General features: G+C 40.2%; 1 protein-coding gene across 8 annotated transcripts in view; it reads left to right on the top strand.

The window, feature by feature from the left end:
• The window catches only part of LOC142074917 (WD repeat-containing protein 7-like), a 152,806-nt gene that overhangs the window by 2,544 nt on the left and 129,341 nt on the right, over window positions 1-20,921 (top strand). For 5 of the 8 annotated variants that reach the window (XR_012670758.1, XR_012670757.1, XR_012670756.1 and 2 more), the window contains exons 1-6: window positions 69-190; window positions 13,214-13,385; window positions 14,556-14,662; window positions 17,822-17,900; window positions 18,459-18,633; window positions 20,498-20,574. Coding sequence is in view for 2 of the 8 variants with exons in the window: in XM_075135913.1 (XP_074992014.1) it covers window positions 13,227-13,385; window positions 14,556-14,662; window positions 17,822-17,900; window positions 18,459-18,633; window positions 20,498-20,574 (597 nt within the window). In the remaining 6 variants the exon portion in view is untranslated. Of the gene's footprint in view, window positions 1-67; window positions 191-6,990; window positions 7,098-13,213; window positions 13,386-14,555; window positions 14,663-17,821; window positions 17,901-18,458; window positions 18,634-20,497; window positions 20,575-20,921 lie in introns of those variants that run through there. The other 3 variants (XM_075135916.1, XR_012670755.1, XR_012670754.1) reach the window with 3 other exon arrangements.

The raw sequence follows: 20,921 nt of genomic DNA, 5'->3' as shown, positions 1-20,921 counted from the left end.
CGCCCGGTTTCCATGGCGACGCCGGCTGCCTCTGCCTGCCGTCAGTCACGACGGCCGGGGTCTTTGCGACAGTGGTGGTAGGAGTCACGGCAGCCGGCGGTGTCAGCTGGTCGGCGCACCGGGCGCGGGCGAGGGAGCGCGGCGGGGGCGCGGCGCCCGGGGACCCTCCCCACCGCCCCGGCGGGGACAGGTGAGTGCCCGCCGGCTGCCGGCAACCTTCGGGTAGAGGGTACCCTCCTCACCGGCGGGCGGGCGGGCGGGCGGGCGGTGGCGGTGTCCAGCGGGGCTCGCTGCCGGCCCCCGCACTGCCCCGGCCCCCGGCGGGCTGGCGGCGGCCCTCGGGCCCCCCCGTGCGGTGGGGCGGTGGCGCGGGCCGCCATGTTGTGCGGGACGGGGCGGCGGCGGCGGCACCTGCCTGGGGGCGATGGCAGCCTCCGCCCCCGGCGGGGGGGACCCGGGGGGCAGCCCCGCGGCAGCTTGCGGGCTCCCAGCCCCCGCCCGCTGAGGCGGTGGCGGCGCTGGGGGTGGTGCGGTGTGAGCGGGGCGGGGGTGGGCCTCGCCGCAGGGCTTCGCCTGGCGTGCCCTCGCCAGGGGCGGCGGATAAAAGGGGGTTTCGTGCGCTGGGAGAAGGGGGTCAGTCACGCCACGGAAGGGGCCGTGACAGGACGCTCTTGCTTCGCGGGGAACGGCCGTGCGCGCCCGCGCTTGGCTCCGCGCAGCCGGGCGGCAGGACCAGCGCAGTGCGAGCCCCGCTCCCTGGCTGCGCGCCCTCCGCAGCCCCGGCCCTCCCCGCCGCATCCACACCGGCGCCCTCGGAGCCGCCGGCAGCCAGCGGCGGGAGGCTCGGGTGGCTTCATCTGCGCGGGCAATGCCAGGTACCGGCTCTCCACCCTAACGCTTGCAGGGCTTGTTCTTTCAACAAGTTTCAACCCAGAATGCACCACCCTCCTCTGCACACCGTGGGCTTGTGCTTTTTTGTAATGCCTTGGATGTGTCATGGGAGTCGGTGATAAGTGACCGATTATTAATGGGATGGAGAGCGCTGTCTCTGTTAGTGGAAAGTTATCTAAGGAGTGACTCTTCATACAGAAATATCTGAGAAATAACTCTTTATAGGAACTTGAATTTCTCTTAATGCCAAATTTTCGTTACATCGTGGCCTCTCTAATCTATTTCCTTTTTCCATGACAGCCGTGATATTATTGGCAACTGGGGATATGATTTAGAGTTTACTTTGCAGCTGCTTTGGATAACTGTCCCTCATGTGATCATGACAGTTTTAAACAGGAAAAATATATGCAGATTTAATGTGTCATCACATTAAGTGCCAGAAAAACCTGCAAACAGCTTTCAAAGGCATCTATTAACTATAATGAAGGATTTAGAGTCCCAAATTATTATTTCCTCTTCTTTCTTGTTTTATAACCTTCTATGTATACAGGGAGTGGTGGTTTTTTTTTGGGGGGGATAACCAATCTTACCTTCATGTTGTTTAATACTTTTAAATCAGACTTTTGTAGTCATTTACTCAGCTGGGGCAACCAATAATCTTTCATCTAAAGATTAAGGAAGAGCTTGTGTCTTAACTAGTTACTTTTCAATTTCTGTTTTGGAACACAAGTTTGTATTTGTTGCATTTATTTTTGATCTTGAGTGTGTTGCGAAGGCTTGATAGTAACACAATCTTTTTATTTAGATTACTGTAATACATAATGGCCAACTCAAGACATACAGCCCTGTAACAAGTATTTTCTCAGGGTGCTTGAAAAACAGGTATGTTATATGATGTAGTATTGCACTTTAGAGATAGCTGTTAGAGATAAATTGACTTAGGGGGATGCAGAGGTACTGGCTGCACAATGTTATGGAGAAGCTCCTGATTTAGGGAAAAAGCAAAGATGACTTGAGGTGATGAATTTTGCCAGGTGCCATTAATCTTTTAATCCTTGATCAGCATAATGAGAATGATGGTCTGGTTTGTTATTCATTATTACCTGGATTGAAGTCACCTTTTCACTTCACATGAACTTCAATGTAGCCTAACAGTTTTGACCAAGTTCAAAATAGTAGGTTAGTTCTCTCCTGCAGATATGCTTAGTTCTGTTTTAATGAGTAGGGTTAGTGAGGTCAATGTGAATATTCGTAGTAGTAAAATTAAGTGTGCTGTGTTTACAAAATTGGGGCCTTTGAAAAGTCCTTGCACCTCTTGGTTATGTAGGGATACGTCAGTTCTCCTTCATAACTGTTGGGGCCTTTTTTGTGTGTATTGAAACAAGTGAAGTTGAGTATCAAAATGAATGTCGTTGCCAGTTTAACTCGCCAGCTGCTATCCCACTTTGTGTGTGGATTTGTGTGTGCATGCATGTCCATGTGCATGGGGGATGGCATTAAAAGTCCTGGTTTACCTATCTTTTTGCTAAGCCAGTTTCCTGACTTTGCTGTCAGCATGAACAAATTATTTCTTGATTGTACAGCTAACAAAATTGATTGCATTCTTCACCCGTTTACTCACAATACTCTCTTAGTGAAAAATTATATTTTAAAAATATTTCTTTTTATAAATAGTTTTTAGCATAGTGTTGCAATAATCTTTTTGTAGTTGCAAATCAGAAGGGTTGTTAATTGGATAAAGTATAAAGATACAGTTATTCTCTAAGTTTTGTATTCAGTGCTTATCAGATGCAAGCTGAAATGATAATGATTTGCTACATGTGTCAAAGTGTAAGACCTGACCTGATAGATTGTTTGATAGTATTTTGTATCCTGCAGATATGGACCAAAATTTCTTTTAGATAAAAAAAATAAATAAAATCAGGGATTTATTTGCTGAGAAAGTTTTACTTTTTTAAAAGCTTTCTCAGACTTCTCGGTTGGCATGGATTTATAAAGAGCAGGTTGCGCGTAACCAACCTGATAGCCTCCTACAATGAGATGACTGGCTTGGCGGATGAGGGGGAGCCGTGAGTGTTGTTTACATCTTGGCTATTGTAAGGCTTCGATGCCATTTTCCCTAAGATCCTTACAGACAAGCTGATGATGTATGGGTCTGGATAAGCAGACAGTGAAGTGGATTGAAAACCCACAGAATGGTGAGGCTCAAAGGGTTGCCACTGGCAGCATGAAGTCCTGCTGGAGGGTAGTTGAGCACTGGAGCAGGTTGCACTGAGCAAGGTTATGGAGTCTCCGTCCTTGGAGATATCCAGAACTCGACTGGACACAGTGCAGGGCAACGTGCTGTAGCTGACGCGGCTTTTGCAGAGGGTTGGAGGGTATGATCTCCCGAGGTGCCTGCCAACCTCGTCTGTTCTGTGATTCAAACTCATTTTGTTAGATTAATGATAGCTTAAGAAAGCAAAAATATTTTGCATTTGATCCCTTTGTAGTGAGTCAAAACTAATTCCAAAAGACGCTGAAAATTACTGACAGACCTTCAGAAACAAGCGGAATTTAATTGACATGGCAAACTTTACCGACCATTCGTATTTAATAACAGAATTGTTTACTTATTCATCATCTATTTAAAGAAAATTCTGATTGTCTAAATATGTGGGTTCTGATAGCAAAAAATTTCTGCAACTCTGGGTAAAGTACTTAATTTTCTTCTCCCTACCTCATTAATCCTTTTTCTCCATCCCCAAGTATTAAATGGAAGAGGTCATTTGTAATTAAATTTAAAATCATCAGATTTTTATAAAATGCATTGGATTATTCAAATGGAAGCCATGATGTAACAGAAATAAGCCTTTACCATAAATGTATGATTGTCTTTTTGTAAATGGTTTTAGGAGGGCTGTTGCAGTGCTTAACTAAGGTCTTTTTGAATGAGAGATTCTGTATACATGAAAAATATTAGGCATAAAAATTGCTGTTCATTTGAAAATATGCAATCCACTTAGAAGGTTTGTCCTGATGTCATGGATGGCAGCCATCTCTGTACTTATTGGTGGCAAATCTGAATAATAATGTAATTTAAATTCTGCTGGAAATACAGGAAAATGGCATTAACATGTGGTAAACATTGATAGGGAAAGGAATGATTTATTCTTAACCTTTCTGAGTTACTTTGTTTTGAACATAAGCACAATTACATTTATTTAAAAGCAGATGTTCATTTGGCAGCTTTTAATGGTTCGTTTTGGAGCTGTTACATACTGAGAGCATATATGATAAAGAAACAGTCAATTCATAGATGTATTTTTTTGGCAGATTCTCTGAGTGTCCACACACATCCTAAGATTAATTCTTTATATGCATGTGCTTTAATTTAAATAAATGTGTTTGGAACGAGTTCTTCTTGGCTTTTGCTGTGCTTTGTTAAGACAAAGGTAAATTTATTTCTCTTTTTACTTCTTTCCCCAAAGAAGTGTTCCTTTCTCCTGGCCTGCCTTGTATCCTTCCCGTGTGCCTGGTGGACCTGGATCCGTCTCCCCAAGGAAAGAGGTTCGAGCGCAGCACAGGGCTCGCCTAGCTTAGTCAGGGCAGTGTCGTGCCACAGTGCTGTAATGGGACGTGAAAGTACTGAGGTGTTCCACAACTCTGACTGGATTTATGTAGGGCTGATACTCTCTGCCTCTGTTTGGGAGATATCACTTGATTTGCTCCAGGCCAGAGCAAAACATAGCGCTTAGGTGTGCAGTGCTTCCGAAAGCGCCCAGGTAACTGTGAATTCCAGTGGGGTTATATGTGGCAGATGAGCAATGCAATGGTTGCTTAGTGTTCGTGCACATAGACTAAACCTAAAACAGGTTTCTTTTTGGTGACAGTTACTCTCCTGGGTTTGTAGTTCTAGCAATAATACCAATGTTTTAAAGTTATGTGTGCAAGCTGTTAGGGCTAAGTGCTGTAAGAGGGTGAAGAATTTGTATGCTTCTGTCTGCCTCGTCTGTGCTTTGAAAGTCATCGGCAGATCAAATGAGTCGAGCAGTGTGTTTAGTTGTACTGAAGGACAGTGTTAATTGTACCTTCTGGTGATCTTGCCTGGAGACGTCTCCAATCCTGTGTTCTGTTCTTCCTTCCTTTCCTTTAGCTTTGTTTTCTACTTGTGCAGTCTGCAACATCATTATCCCTGCTTCTTCTTAAACCTTTCCTCATGTATCTACCCACTGGAATATATGAGGGCAAGGAAATCTACATACGCATCAGATGCTGTAGGGGCCACAACTGTTTCTCTGCACACACGGCATGGAAATACTACCAGCTAGAGAATTATATCCACTTGCTAGTGACAGGCATGAAAGGAAACTGGTTCTATTGCCCCAAGGCAATGCAGAGGGGAAAAGTCACTCTCACTAGCTGCTGGGCTTCCTACCATAAATTAATTTTGTTTGGGTGCTTTTTCTATCTGTAAAAATCCTTATTATGGATGCTGTTTCAGGATAAATAACTTGAGGCTTACAAGGTTTAATGAGGTCTCGACGCTTCCCATCAAGACAGAAAGTTGTGGGAAAATATGAGGAAATGGCAAATAAAATGTTCCTGTTTCAGGAACAGTTTGTATACGGGTGGAGGAAGGCTTGTGGATTTTTTTTTTGCCTGTCTGTTGCTGTCACTTGGCAAGATAAAAGTATATGCAAAAACCGGATGGACAGGAATGCTAATCATTTTTTAAAATACTGAAACTAGTTTCCAAGTGTGACTTGTGGCAGAAGGTGATAACCCATATGATAAAGGCTTTCAGTCCTGCTGTGGTTTGTATGCAGAATGTTTTTGTTTAGGTGTTATTCTGATTTGCTGCATATTGGCTTTATTTTATAGGACAGATGAGGCAGAGGACCCAAAAAATTACATGACTCTACCTTTAATCTGTTATAGAAACAATTGTTATAAAGCTCTCTGACCGTGCATCTGACCTTTGTCCTTATACCCATGGCTATCCTACCTGGTTATTCCCCTGATTATATTGAACAATAAGCTCCTGTTAACTTTAACATTTTCTATGCATCTGCCTTGTACCTTCATCATGGGACTTTGATTTGAAATTACTGTTATGTTTTCTGATTGTAATTTGGTTCAATGAGTTAGCTGTGAATAGTTTACCATAGCTTACTAGTCCTGAAAGTGCTAGTTAGTGTTTAGAGGACTATGGCTTGATGAAGATGTTTATGTGAGTCTCTGATTCAGTATTTAATACATTGTACTTAAGAAATCAGTTTAATAGCTTTACTCACATAGGAATTTATCCCAGATTATGAAATTTGCCTAAATACCAGCCTCTAAGCAGTGCAGTTGAAACAGTCACTTGACTATTCTACCAGATTAGCATATTATTTTTAATTTTTTTGGATCATCTACTAATCTAAAGAATCACTCTCTGTTTAAATGCAAAGAATGTAACTGAGATGTATGTGTATATAACTCTAGCTGGATTATATTTTGGTGCTATAGTGGACCTGATAACAAAAGCATGAAAAAGGCTGAGCTACTCAGTGCCATTTTTGCCTTGTTTTTTATGGGGAAAGTAAAAATCCATAGGACCAGACAGTGGCTGATGTGGTTGGGAGACTGCTCTCTATTGTTGGAAGGTCATGGTGATGGGGGGAAGTTCCTGACGACTGTGGGAAATCTGAAATGGCATCTGAAATGGCACATAGGCTGGGGGACAACTGGCTGGACAGCAGCTTTGTAGCAAAGGAGCTGGGCATCCTGGTAGATAAGAAGCTGTGTCTCTGTGCCCAAGAGTTGTGTGCTGGACTGTATTAGCAAGGCTGTAGCCAGCAGGTCAAGAAAAGGAAGCGCCAAATAGAGAGGAAGGATTACGAGGCTGCACTGCAGTACTGTGTGCGGCCTGGGGCTTCCCAGTACAAGGAAGGCATTGATGTGTTGGAGTGATCCCATGGAGGGCTGTCGGGGTGGTTCAGCCTTGGTGCCTGCGGTTAGGTAAAGATACAGCAGCAGAAAAATGGAGATCTAAGGTACTTTAGTTTGAATGAAAAAAGGAAACACATCTTTGTTTTATATTTTTCTAGTCGTCGTGTCTGGCAAAACATGCCCCGCTACTCTGGACTATTCTGGTACATCCTCAAAGAGACGGCAACTTACAGGTATAAGTAGCAGTTATCTGCTGTAGGCGATGATCGGAAGAGCCAGCGTTATTTAGAGTGAGTATGAGAGACTGTATGGGCTTAGGATACTAAGTGGCACCTATCAGGGTTGTGGGAAGGGACTGAAGAAGAGGGGCTTTGTGACTCCAAAAAACTGAGTGGAAATAACTTCTCAAGGCACTGCAAAAGATGCTATGATTTACATTGCAACTCTCACCTTATGAAAAAGCAAATATGAGGGAGAGAAGAGATCCTTTGTTGTGGGGCAGAGAATGAAAAAAAGAGCCTCCGCTTTTGTCAAGTCTTTTCAGGAGGGTCTTTTCCCACAGTCCTGCATCTGTGTATTTATTCTCTTTGGGAGAGGTAATTTAAAAGTGAAGCAAAATAAATACAAGTATGTTTTTACACATCTATCTATATATATATATACACACACACACACGCCCTACATACGTGCAATAATACAAACTCATTCTTTTGTTGGGTGTTTGGAGGAGGAACACTGGGATTCCGGCACTTGTGGAAGTGATAGAGAAAAACTTACCAATCCCTATGAAGACAGAGGGGTATTAAGCAGGAAGAACTCTGCTCAGTTTGACGTCTCCGTTTTCCAGTTCAAAGTTCCAGTTCCCTTTTCTGCAAAAATAGTTTATTCTGGAGAGGTATAAATAACTAAAATGGGGGATTTCATTTGTAATGATTCATTGCATGCTTTTTGACCATTTGTCAATGGTACAGTGTTTATTTGCTGCTGTAGTTTGCCATCATTGATGTAAAAAAGTTATTGATCGTTTACAGACAATAAGTGAGTTTTGGTTTTTGCAAACACAGTATTCAGTGTTTGCCAGTGATAGAGAAGCGCTGTTCTTTGTAGACTGAATTCTTCAACTGTTACAATGAGCTTGTGGTATTTTCTGAAAATGAAGTTTTTAATGAAGGCATTGCGGTACCATAATAAAAAACTAGAAGGAAAGAGGTAGTTCTTCTTTTTGCTCTCTCTCCTAACGGTTGATATGAAATAGTTTAAGAATTCTGTTTCTCTTGGATAAAAGTTTTGAAATGTGAATATCTGTAGGCCTTTAGAAAGTATTTTGCTGTTAATGTTTTCAGTGCTTTCTCTCACGTTTTTCTGCATGGAAATATAAAATACATGTATGTGCTAGTATTTTTGTATGTTGTAGTATACTTTGTATTAATTTTGAAAATTCAGTTTGTTAAGTATATGTTTATAGTGCTGTCGGTTTTAAAGTATTTATGAGTAGTCTGGAAAAGCATTAAGCTGACTGCAAAACTTCAAGGAACAATTTTGTGCCCTGGTAGGGGAGCTTCTATATTTGTTCAAAAGTGCAGCCATTTGCATCACCAAAACAATCAGGTGACATGTAAAATACTGTGACTTGGTCCCTGAACTGTAAGCAATAGGAAATGAAAGGAATGAGAAGAGATTTTTATGTTACTTATCGGCGGTTTTACTCCTAGATTTTTTTGGCTCTGAAATTATTGATGGATTGCTTTATTAATGATTAAAATTCACTTAATTGATATTTTATCATCAGTGTAATCTTTTACTGTCATGAAAAAAAAACTTGGAGGAAGTGTGGTCAAACAAGTACCTTTGAGATCTCTGCTAAACCAATGTGTCTTTTAGTCAGGGGGTGAGAGGAATGCTGTGTGTGTGTTACCTGTGGGGGCTGCAGCTGGGGCATCTGTCAGGATTTTGGCACAGGTTTGCATTTCTAGTCCACAGTGGTGGAACTGCTGAAGGGAGCTTTCTGCAGGTAGCAAGGGAAGAATGCTTTGTAAAGAATGTTGTACCTTGGTTGGTATTCAAGTGCTTTAATATATATATAAAGCAAAGAAATTTCCATCTCTCCCCACCTTTCCCAGTGTGTCCTTTATTTTATTTCATTACAAGAATTCGGTGGTAAAAGAGTTAAATGGGTATTTTTGTTTGTCTTTGATTTTGTTGTTGTGTATGATTGCATTTTTTTTTATTGCATCTGGACACTTTATTTCTGTTTTTCACTATATTTTTATGATTATTTCACATCAAGTGTTTTTAGAATCATAGCTCTTTAGTACGGTCACCGTATTCTTTAAAATTTTCTAATTATTTTAATGGCTCTGTATTGTGATCGTCCAGACAGAACAATTGATCCAGCATTGCATAACAATTAACACTACATTTACAGGCATGTTTTACAACTACTAGTTTTAGTGTAGCTTGTAATATGTTGCAATAGATTAAATGCTTGATTGTTGGTCTTTATTTATACTTGTTCATTAAGTAATAGCTCTCAATAAAATAAATCGTTCTTAATAAAGATAGTCCAATGGGGTGCAAGAAATGAGTTGGCATAAAATGGCACTTCATAGTAGGTGATACTACTGTTTTTATGACATGGATTTCGTGAAAAACCATAATGCATCTCTCACTCTTAAGAAGTTTGAGGCTTGGTATGTCCAGCTGGCCCTGTAAGCTGTTTGTAATCCTTAGCTATTCATTATTCTGCTCGTGCTGTCTTCCCTTCCCCCATTTTTCCATGTACATTATCGTGTTCGATTTCTCTAGCTACAGAGGTTGTTTGCACTAGGAGTATAGGCAGCATTTGTCAAAATGAATAAAAAACTACTTTCCTGTAGAAATTGCGCTGTAATTTTTATATGGATGAGAGATGGCATTAATTTATGTCGAACTCCATGTAGTATAGTAAAAACCAATGTTTTGAAATAGAAGATATTTTTTATGTAGAAAGCACTTGTTTAAGTGTAGGAGTCACCACTGGGAATGGCCAGGGTAATGTAAGATCAAAAGGTCAAGTTCGTGGTTGGTGCAACCAAGATCTCTGTAGTTGCCTCTGTTTATATCAACTCTGCATTTGTCTCAGAGGGGAGACACTAAACCTTGCATGATAGTTTTCAGTGGAACTGAAGATTATTGAATTAAATTCCCACAACTTCCATGGAAATCTGAAGCTCGTGCATGTGCTTCCTTTGAAAAAACGGGCAGGCGGGATTGTTTTGCAGTGTGATGTTTGGCAATAGCGGGGCAGTGGGTCAGCATGGCTCTACTTGTTTGCTAGTTAGTTCCTTCTAACCATCACTGCTGTCTGATCCGAGTATCACGGGGACACAGAGGGGAACTGTGGTTATCGCAGTGGGGAAGTGGAGTTGCAGTGAACCTGACTTAGATTCAGGATGACCTTTATTTTTCCTTTGTCATAATTCAGAATTTTTTTCCCTCTTCTGAAGTGCTGTAAAACAGGTTTACGTACCTGTGAACAAATGCAAATATTGCTGGATTGGTCAAGCAAGAAGAATATGTATGTATCTATAAAAAGACAGGAAAATATGCTTTTTAACGTATTTCTTCAGTGAATTCTGCCTGTGTTTGTGTTTATACTCCTTCTCTAAATCAGAAATTCTGCTCTGGTTTCAGCTGTAGTAATGTCAGAACATAACCTCCACAACATACTACCTGAGGAAGATTTGTTTATTTATTTAACACAACCGTTTCACCCATTCATTTATCACAAAATGCTCCAAGCCATAACTTTCCATAACTCAAACTTTTACCGCGGTGGCGTAGAGTAACTCCTACAACTCTGTTTGAATCCAGAATAAGAGATCGATAAGAAAATGTCAGTCATTCTTGACATATTTTCTCTGCTTGATGGTTATGCGTACCATTTTTCAGTTGTTTCTGAGAAAGTAATAGTAACTGGAATGGATCTTACGTACATCTTATATAAACTTATTGTTAGTGCAATCGAAATATAACTTACATTCCAGCGTTTTTATTTACTAAATGCAGAATAGACCTAAAAAGTATACCCAAAACAATCATGAGCTCAGTCAGTTACCTGGAAAGCAAAAGTCTTGTATGTAGCTTCCTTTTCCTGTGTGTGGACTTTCCCGTGTTCCCTGCCACGGGGCAGGCAGGCAGGCGGGCAGTCCCCAGAGCTGCTGCTTGCGTCGGCCCTGGCCCAGCCGGAGAACTGACAATACATTGACAAGCTCAGTATAAGCAGACTGGGATTCGAGGATCGTACGTTACAAAAACATTTAAGTGGTTGGCAAGCTCAGAATGTTGCTAACAAAAACAAGGGTTTGTTTTGGTGCTTAAATCTTGTGCTAATCCTCCTAATTGTTTATTATTACTACAACTTGAGTTTCTATGATGTTTTCTTTCTCTCTGAAGTTATGATTCAAACACCTTTGTTGTTCGCTATTTCCCAGTCACCAAGAAAACTTTGGCTTTGTGACAGATAAAAATTTCTCCATGTTAATTTGTGTCAATATATTTTAATATATTAAATGTTGGCATGAGGATAGTGTTGCATCTATTTCTTGTTGACCAGAATCCAGTCTGTATGGCAAATCGTGGTGATCAAAACTACCTTCAGATATTAAATAAGCACATCTAGTGCTACTGTAGTTCCTCAAAGTACTTCTCTTTGAGTCGCTGGCTGATCGATTGTTGCTTTGTATTTGAATGTGAATTGAGTCTTTAAAAAAAAAAAAAAGGCATTTTAGGTCCAGATGAACTTCACAAAACTTGTCGAATCTGCTGAGTCAGCAAGTTTGACTGAAGTCGTACTGCAGTGCCACTGAGTTTTACCTGCAGGGCTTTTTTTCTTGTCTTGGGATTCAGCTGTGTAGCAAAGCTCACACAACAGCACACTCGCTGCCCGTTGTTGCGCTGTGCCACGCTTCCCCCTCAGTGGGAGCTGAGGTTGGCCTGCAGGGGACAGTTCGCTCTACAGCTTGAAGCTGGCTGGGGTTGGCGGGGCTGGGGCTCAAGGTCTTGTGGAAACTGGGGAAGGGAGAAGAGGTGGTCACTTGTCACAAGATCATCAGCATCAAAATGACTGGATTACATGAGACCGTCAGCATTTATGCAGAATAAATAAAAATGCAACCTTTATTGAATAGAAGGTGACACCATGGATCCTGAAGTGCCATAGTGCAGGGGGTCACAGAAATAAGTCAGTGCCTATTTGTCAAGTGTCAGTCTCTAAATCTCTTCAGTTTGGGATCCAGGATCAGTGGTTGGCAGCGGTGGAGAAATGAGGGAGGATGAGTGGGCTGCACTTGCTCTATTTATTCTTTTCCTAGCTTTCTTTAGTTCTAAACAGTGCTGGTAATGCTAGTAAGAATTTTTCCCCCTAATACCACATCTTTTGATATTGCGTGTTCTAATTCCTTTTCCCTTATCACCCCGCCTAAGCGGCTTTTGCTTGCATGTGGCTCTGCCTGCCGCAGAAGGCAGGCTATAGAAGTACATCTGTACTTCTGTTAGGGAGGTGACACTCTGAAAACATTTACCACCAAGACTTAGAAACCAAAGCGGTTCAAAACTAACATATATCTTTTAATTAGGCTATTTCTATTTTTAATTAGCTTTTATTTGTTTAGTTAGCCTCTTTAGCTGTGTATATGAGGGGGAATGGACTATCACAGATTATGAATTAAGGAACGGCACTAACCTTGAAAACGTTTTCTGCCTCTAATTTCACCTAATGCAGGATACTAGATACTCCAACATAAATATAAATTTGAAAAAGCTATGTCAACGTGACACTGTTCTAACAGAACAGTATTTCTGAAAAGTGCATAGTCATCTGTAGAAAGCTCCAGAGCCTATTTTTGACTAAGGGTTGTTGCATTTGCAAATGGGAATGAACTCTCCTATCGGGCATATAATAGCTGCTGCAGCCCCGGGACTTAAAGCATTTGTTACTTCAAAGTTATTGTATAAAGAGTGATTTTGGCAAAAGTACCTGCGTGCATAGGGAAATGCTATTTGATACCTATATGTGTAGGGAAATGCCGCTTTGAAAAGTATCTTTTGCAAAACGTGTGAGAAATCAAAATTGTGAAGTTATAATACTACCACAGTTCACTGTATTTTTCAAGTGACCGTTTAAACAATGTTATTTAATCCATACATGAAAATAACACGTTCCCTGATGAGAGGTGATTGTATACTGTATTGTATTTGAAGAATAGCATATATAGTGACTATGTTTCTTTTGTATAAAATGTTTATGAAGTACCTTCAGACTAATATGACTAATATTTTAAGTTTTTTGTAAGGATAAGAATGTGCTAAGTGTAGGAATGGCATACCTGCTGAGACGTAATATTTATCATCTTGATTAAATTGACAGGCGTGAAAGCAAAATGGCAGGAAACAGTCTCGTTCTGCCCATCGTCCTGTGGGGCCGTAAAGCCCCCACACACTGCATATCCACCCTGCTGCTCATGGAGGATGCATCGATGATCGTCACGGGATGCCACGATGGACAAATATGTCTCTGGGACCTTTCTTTGGATTTAGAAGTAAGACTAAAGTCTGTACAATCTTAATCTTTAAAGTGTGTGCTGCCAGTGGGATTTTATTCTTCAATATTATAGTATCCATTCTGGTCTGCAGTTCTTTCTATACCTTGTTCACTTGTCCTTTCTTCCTTCCTCTCACGAGGCCTGAATGTGACACTACATGCTTTCCATAGTGAATGTTACAGATTAGAGTCGTTTTTGCTCTTGAACTTTGTTGCTGCTCTTGCAGTAATTTTTTTAAGTAATTACTTCCTCTTTTCTGGAGCTGCTCTAAACTAGTTGTTGCTTTCAAGTTTAGCTGCTTAATATCGTTTTGGGAAAACAGATTCCAGTGATCAGAGGACTGTACTTAGAGAACTTTTTAAGGTTAATATTTTATTCAACCGTTTTTATTTCCATGAAAACTGGAAGAGAAAAAGGGCTAGTAGCAGAGAGAAAGGTTGATGATTAATTGTTTTATGCCAGTGCCTGCCCTAGAGTTGAAATCTGCAAGTGTCTATTTTGAATATGATCTCGTAGTTTGCCGTGGTACAAAGAGTTTTAAACTCTTGGAATGGAACAGCAAAACAATCCTTACTTGTAAAAAAAAGCAGCATGCTTCAGGAAAAGTTTATGCTGAATACTTAAAAATCTCAATGTCGGTGAGTTACCCCCATAAATTATGTTTGTCTGGTATATTTAAAAAGAAAGAATGGGAGAACGCAACTGGTTCTTTCTAGAAAGGACAAATAAAGGGCAGTTTTCTTTTTTATCTTTAATCTATGCATTGGCTTTATATAAACTTACTTGTGAATATATAGGGTTGTGAACTATACTTGATTGGGGGGAAAGTTATTGCTGCAGTAAAACACAATTTTTTCAGTCAAATTGGGCCAAATTCAGCTTATGATTTAAAAATATTGATAGCACGATTTTGATGCAAAATGCATTTTTTTCACAAATTTGCATTACAGTATTAGGGAGAAACTTTTTTCACGTACTATAGCAGCGTTCTGTGCAAACTCTTTCAAGATCATATATCTACTGTTATGCTAATTAAGAGTGTGTGTATATATATTAACACATATATATTTATATAATACATAAAATGGAAATCTGGAGTATGTATATTCTGGTTAAGTAATAGTGCCTATGTTATTTCTACTTCACATTTTATTTCCCTGATTCTAGATTAATCCCAGAGCTCTGTTGTTTGGTCATACAGCCTCAATTACTTGTTTATCAAAGGCCTCTGCTTCCAGTGAAAAGCAGTATATAGTGAGTGCATCAGAAAGCGGGTGAGTTTCCTGAGGATTTATTAATATGCAGATCTGTTAAATAATGGAAATTGAGGGTAAAGGAGAGGTCGGGTTGTTTACATACATGGTATTTTTTACTTAGTATAATGTCTATAGATATTCCAAATGATGGGACTTCTCCACTGTAGATACTGAGAGTGGTGTGAATTTTGGATTTGTGGCCTGAAAGGAGCATAGGGAAGTGTCCGAGGTCCTGGAGGCTTCCTCTATTATTTGTTGTACCGTGGGAGTCAGCGGCAGGACGCCACACAGTTGTATGTAAAGCAATATGTGGAGCGCTGGATGTGACTTATGTTTGGATGAGCAATGAGATGTGTGACGTTGTTTCCTTCAGTCAAGAGCTTCTGTGCTTTCTGTCATCTTTTTGCTTGTGCGAGTTTGTCAGTTCAGTCAGACAGTAGATGTGTATTTTTCTCCTTTTTCTCTGCTTATCCAAGATCTGTTTCTTGAGTGGAAGCAAGCGTGAGTTGTAGTGTAGCTTGTTGGCAGGAAATGATTCCTAATACATGTTTTAAAACTTGGAAACCTGTCACACAATTTATCTATATTTCTGTTGCAGTGTTTGATTTTTATCCTTAAGAAAAAAAATACATCAGCAAATACGTTTTATTTTTTAAGAGGTTTTATTTACTAATCAGAGTAACTGTTTGGGAGGTGAAAGGGGGAAGGATTTCTCATGCAATTGACATTAATGGGGATTGCAGTCAGGTAATTTAAAGAAAAAAAAGTCTAACTTTTAAATAAAATATACTTTGTACACTCACATTTTAGCTAGATTTTGGGCTAATTTATTGAAAAGATACACAGTTTGATAAATTACAGGTCAAAGCTTTGGGGCCAACTAGTTTTGTCATTCATAACTCACACCTGTTATTTCCCCGCCACCTCTTCTCCTTCCCATCCTCTGCCTCATGCTGAGTGCAGGATCTTTAGAAACCAACTCTCCTCTACCAGGAGAGCACTTTCAGCTGGCTAAATAACTTGCTGTCTGAATAGCTTTTGCTATCTGAATTCAGTTCCCCTCCTGCTATGGAGAGCATTTCCCCAGGTGGCCCTGGGTGTTAGCGGCCGTCGGGAGCTGGGGTGGGGGTCAGCGTGCCCAGGCTGGCAGCGCAGCTCAGGCAGGACGGGGAAGAGGACTCAGCTTCAATAGCCTTGCAGAGTCGGGGAGCCCCTGCTGAGACAGCTTCCAGCGCTTTCTCAAGAGCTCTTCAAGGCCAGACAGCAACTTACCATGATTGACCGTGAGCCCAGGCCAGCCCCCACGAGTGGGGAGGTTGCATTCCCTGTATCCTTGTATATACATTCGTACTCTGGTTGGCTATATGAAAGTGAGTCCTCGCTACCAGCAAGCAGTTTCTAGGAAACAGGCCATGGTCTTGTTTTTCTGATAGAGTCATTCTGGAAGGCAGGAGCTCCTTTTCCCCAAAATCTGCACCTAGTTTTGGTTCAGGGAGTTGGAGTAACTACTGTTGTTATCAAGAGTCTAGTATAGCTTCTGAGTTTCTAAGTAGAGATACCAACACTTCAGTTATGAATGAGTCATTTTTCTCCATGGACTTGCATTGAACAAGATGGGTTGCCCTTCACTTCTGACCTATGGCAGGCCACCTCATAATAGTGCTGATTTTTAGCATCTCTTTCTTGAGTGTTAACAGCTCTTGAGGTGTGGTATAGGTTTAAAATGGATTAGCGCTCTTTGTGGAGACAGTTACTTTTATTTTAGAATAACGGTATTTTGAAAAGAAGTTGTAATTACACATCATAATATTCCTTCTTAAACTAGTGGAGACTTTGTACGCTCTTAGATTTAATGTGGTATGCATGTGTAATTTGTTTTTAAAGTATGCCTTTCCACTTTGCCTTTTCAAAGTTTGCTTTGAAAAGGTAACATTTCCAACTCAGTTGTCTTTCATTAGGCAAAATATTTAACCTGAAAGTATTTGCAAAGATGTTACTACCCAGAGCATCAGTCTGTTCTTGAGGGTTGCTTTTTCATTCATGTACAGAGCTTACTGTTTGAATGACAGATTTTTCTGCTATGCAAAACAAGTTTATAAAAGGAAAAAAAAGTTTGTGAGTCTGGGTTTGTTTGTGTTTGCTTTGTTTTTAAAAGGCTGTTTACTGAAAGGCGGACCTCCAGGCTAAGGCCGATTTGATCAACTCTGAGGCAGAAATTTCTTAACCTCTGCCTATATAAATGTAGTTGGCCACGTTTAGGTCTGTTATGTATCCAAATAAAATAAATAAGTGTTTTATCTGGAAAAGGTGGGGAACAATACGAGTGAATAACCTTTAAACCTAGAAGTTGAGAATAGAATGTGTCAAAACTTAGAATTTTCATCTTGTAGTTATTGCAGTATTAAGTAATGTTTTCCTTTGGATTTAGAACCAAAATGTGTTTTCATTGCGAAATTATATATCTGATGTAGAGGGGAAAAAAGGTGAGAAAGCAGCTGACAGATTCTGTTCTGATTAAATTTTAATATAAAACTTCAAAAGTAAATTTAAAAAAAAATACTGTAAATAGGGGGAATGGCTGCTAATTGGAATGAATTCATAGAGGTAACTGTAATCTTTGCTCATAAGGCAAGTCAGAAAAGTATCTACTGGTACAATTTATAATTTGTTGTTCAGTGCTTTCACTTGCTCTTAAGAGTGCTGAAGAGTACCAGGTGATGCTTCTACCTCTTAACAGCCTGGGTTCCCAGGAAAACCTGCAGTGTTCACTGCCATCTGACACAGTTCTGTTTTCTGTAATGCTGTTTTCTTCCTCACAAATGTGGAGAACGCAAGCTAATTTTTGGGCGACTTAGGCGGTGCGGTAGAAGTATATAGTGACTTAAAACGTTTGTGAGAGAAGTTATGTACTTGCGTTTACTTAATATTGATTGTTTATGATGAACCTTGGCATTTCACTTGTTTCCCCTTATCTTCATAGGGAAGAGGAGGTTGTGCAGATTCAGATAGAAGGACTGGAAATTCAAGTTGATTTTGAGTTTCCTTTATCTAAATGCAATTCATATAGTCACTAACAAATGGTTCAATGGTTACGTTTCTCCCAATGTAAATGATTTTTAAACCCCTGGAAGACTGAAATATTTTCCATGTAGTTCTAATCTACTTTTTATATTGTAGGGAGATGTGTCTGTGGGACGTGAATGATGGGAGATGCATAGAGTTTACTAAACTAGCCTGTACACATACTGGCATTCAGGTTAGTACTTTGTGTATGTTTCAGAGGTCCTATTCTATATTGCAGCGCATGGATAACTATAGATCAGTTATCAAAACAAGGCTGTTTTGTTTCTTTTTAAGCTTAATAATGACATTATATGCATACTGAAGTATTTCATAAATAGTTTATGCTGTATCATCAAATGCCCTAGAGCTGGAAATACGTGCTGTGCTTCAGCATTTTAAAAAATGTATCATAATTAATGAGAGAGCCTGGAAAGAAAGGAGGAAAAGGAGAAGATTTTCAGAGGAGTACTGCTGGGGAGGTGGGAGCGTGAGGATCATCTTAGCAGGGAAGGCTGAGGCAGGCTTCTGTCAGCTACAGGAGCTTCTGTCAGTGTGCAGGGCAAGGATTGCCTTGGGAAGATAACAGAAGAAAGGGGGCCTCTGCAAAAAGCTCCACTCATCAGTGCAGAGTAGTAATTTTTAAACATATAGGCATTAGAATATATTTCTGAAGTTATGGTTTTGATTAAAAATTAAGTAGTCAATGTCTCACATGGAGTATAACTTCTGTATTTTGTTAATGTCCATTTAGTTCTATCAGTTTACAGTTGGGACTCAGCGTGAAGGCAGACTACTATGCCACGGACATTATCCAGAAATTCTTGTTGTGGATGCTACCAGCCTTGAAGTTCTTTATTCTTTATTATCGAAGATATCTCCTGACTGGATCAGCTCCATGACTATCATTCGATCCAATAGAACACAAGGTAATTATTTTTGTCACTTTTATTATGGCTTTGCCTCCCTGTAAGAGAAACACTATTTTCAACTTTTTCAAGAACCTGGGGAGGAACTAGAATATTACTTCTTGTGATCTTGAGCAACACCCAGCAAGCACTAACCTTTCTGAAGAGCAAAGTACACATAGATGTTTCTAGTCCCTGAAAAAGAGGCTAGTTTAATACCTGTGCAGTATTGTCTCTGTTGTTCCATCAAATGAGAGTTTTGGCTCTGGCCAAAATTTAACTGCTTTCTTATGAACAGAACCTAAAATCTAGCCAGATCACTCTGTGTGTGTGCTTGGTGGGATCCAGGCTCACCTAGTAAATAGATTCAGTTCTGTCATCTTCAGTGTGTGCATGTGCTGAAACCTGAAGGACAAGGAACCTTCCTACAGGAAAAGTGACTTTTTTTTTTTTAATTTTGAATAAAAGCACATAGATGATAACTTGTTTTCTCTTTGAGAATTGAGAAGGAGTTCTGGAGAGCACACTGACAGTGAGAGCCTGGAAACTGGCACAAGACTGGAGGAAGGGGTGCAAGCATTCTAAATGCTAAGGCTGTCCTCTGCATTACTAATGTCATGTGTAGTATACATCGAGATCATTTGGCAAGCTATACATTGTAATTTTTGACAAGATATATATGTACTATGAGTATTTCTTGTGATTAGGAGCGTTATAAAAAGTGCTGTCATAATATTTTCAAAGCTATTATTGTAGGAAATGTATTTAAGGAATGTGCTGATTAAAGTACACAGTAGGATCAAAAAACCTGAAGACTGTAGAGGGAGGAACTTCTAAAAGTGATGACGGTCAGTGTCGTGGAGAGGTATGTGAGTAGGCTCATGTTCGGTGGTGGATTAGTTGACATGGTTTGAAGTGATACCTGTCCACACATCTGTTTTGCTCTGCTAGTTTGTGTTAATTTGCTAGGCTTTAAATTCTGGCAGCTGAGGTGGAGAGGTGTCTCATTCAGGTTTTCCTGTTACGGAAACTAATTCCTAAGAGGTTTGGGGAACACTAAGGAAGAAGATCCTGACAAAAGGAGAGATTTTTATCTTGAGTTAAGGCTGACAGCAGTTGTAAACTGAGTGTTCCCAAAGTCCTGGAGTGGAGAAACTCAGTTGCTATCCCTGCAACATCTAAGTTGTGGAACAACTGGAAGTGTTTGCTGATACTGCTTTTAATTTTATTTCTTGTTTTAGAATTGTTTTTATATTGTAATGGAGAAGTTACCTCTTAGATTTTGATCTTACACCAGACTTGTCTGGTAGAAACAGGAATGTCTAGAAAGTTTGACTAGCACTTGATATACTTTGGTTTTTATGAAGATAATAACTCTAATGAAGTCATTTTGCAGAGGTGCCCTTTGGGAACCCGCAGCCAAGAGATGTTTGGGCAGCTGTACAACTAGAGTATGCTTACCATCACACTTCAGTATCCTTGCAGGCTGGTGTGGGCAGACAGCTAGGCAGAAGCAACAAATCTCTCCTCTCGGGATGGTAACCCCTTGCCTTTGGGGAGGGTGATGGGACAACCCACAATGTCTGATAGCAGTACTAGAAATAACTGTGACTTCCCTTCCCCCCCATTTAATTTGAGCCCTGAGTATTAATTGAGAGATGTAAACACAAAACCATGGAATCTCTGTGTGTGCCTGTGCGTATGTGCTTCTGGAATACCACTTTGCAAATAAACGTTTGATTTTGAAGCAAACACTTCAGGAATGTTTTGATAAACTTATAATGTTGAGGTACTCTCAAAATATTTCTGTACTCAGATATGCACAAGCGTGCAACAAAATGAAGACGTCCTTGTACTTACCAGCCTAATGTTTGTTTTTCCCCAGAGGATACTGTTGTAGCAGTTTCGGTGACTGGCATCCTGAAAGTATGGATAATAACCTCTGAAGTTAGTCGGATGCAGGTAAACAAAGGCTTCCGAATTAATGATATTTCCTGTTGTGATGAAGGGAGAACTTCTATTAATGCTGTTTCCTGTTCTTCCAGCTACCTAATGATATTATGTTTTCTTTTTCCTCCTTGCCATTTGAAAATCAACTCCCTTAATTTTGCTTTACTGATTCTTCAGTTATTAGCAGAACTCCTAATCTTTCTCATGTTTGACTTGGAGAACTTATTTCAAAATTAAAAGTAGGATAATCTCCAGTTTCTACAAATATTTTTTTTATTTGTACCATGTAATGATTTGTGTTAATATACAAATATTCTTGTTAATATACAAATATTTTTTCATTTATTTTTTCCCTCTTT

Source organism: Calonectris borealis, chromosome W, assembly GCF_964195595.1.
Source record: "Calonectris borealis chromosome W, bCalBor7.hap1.2, whole genome shotgun sequence".
In the NCBI taxonomy this organism is placed as follows: domain Eukaryota; kingdom Metazoa; phylum Chordata; class Aves; order Procellariiformes; family Procellariidae; genus Calonectris; species Calonectris borealis.
This window is presented reverse-complemented; position numbering and strand designations above follow the sequence as displayed.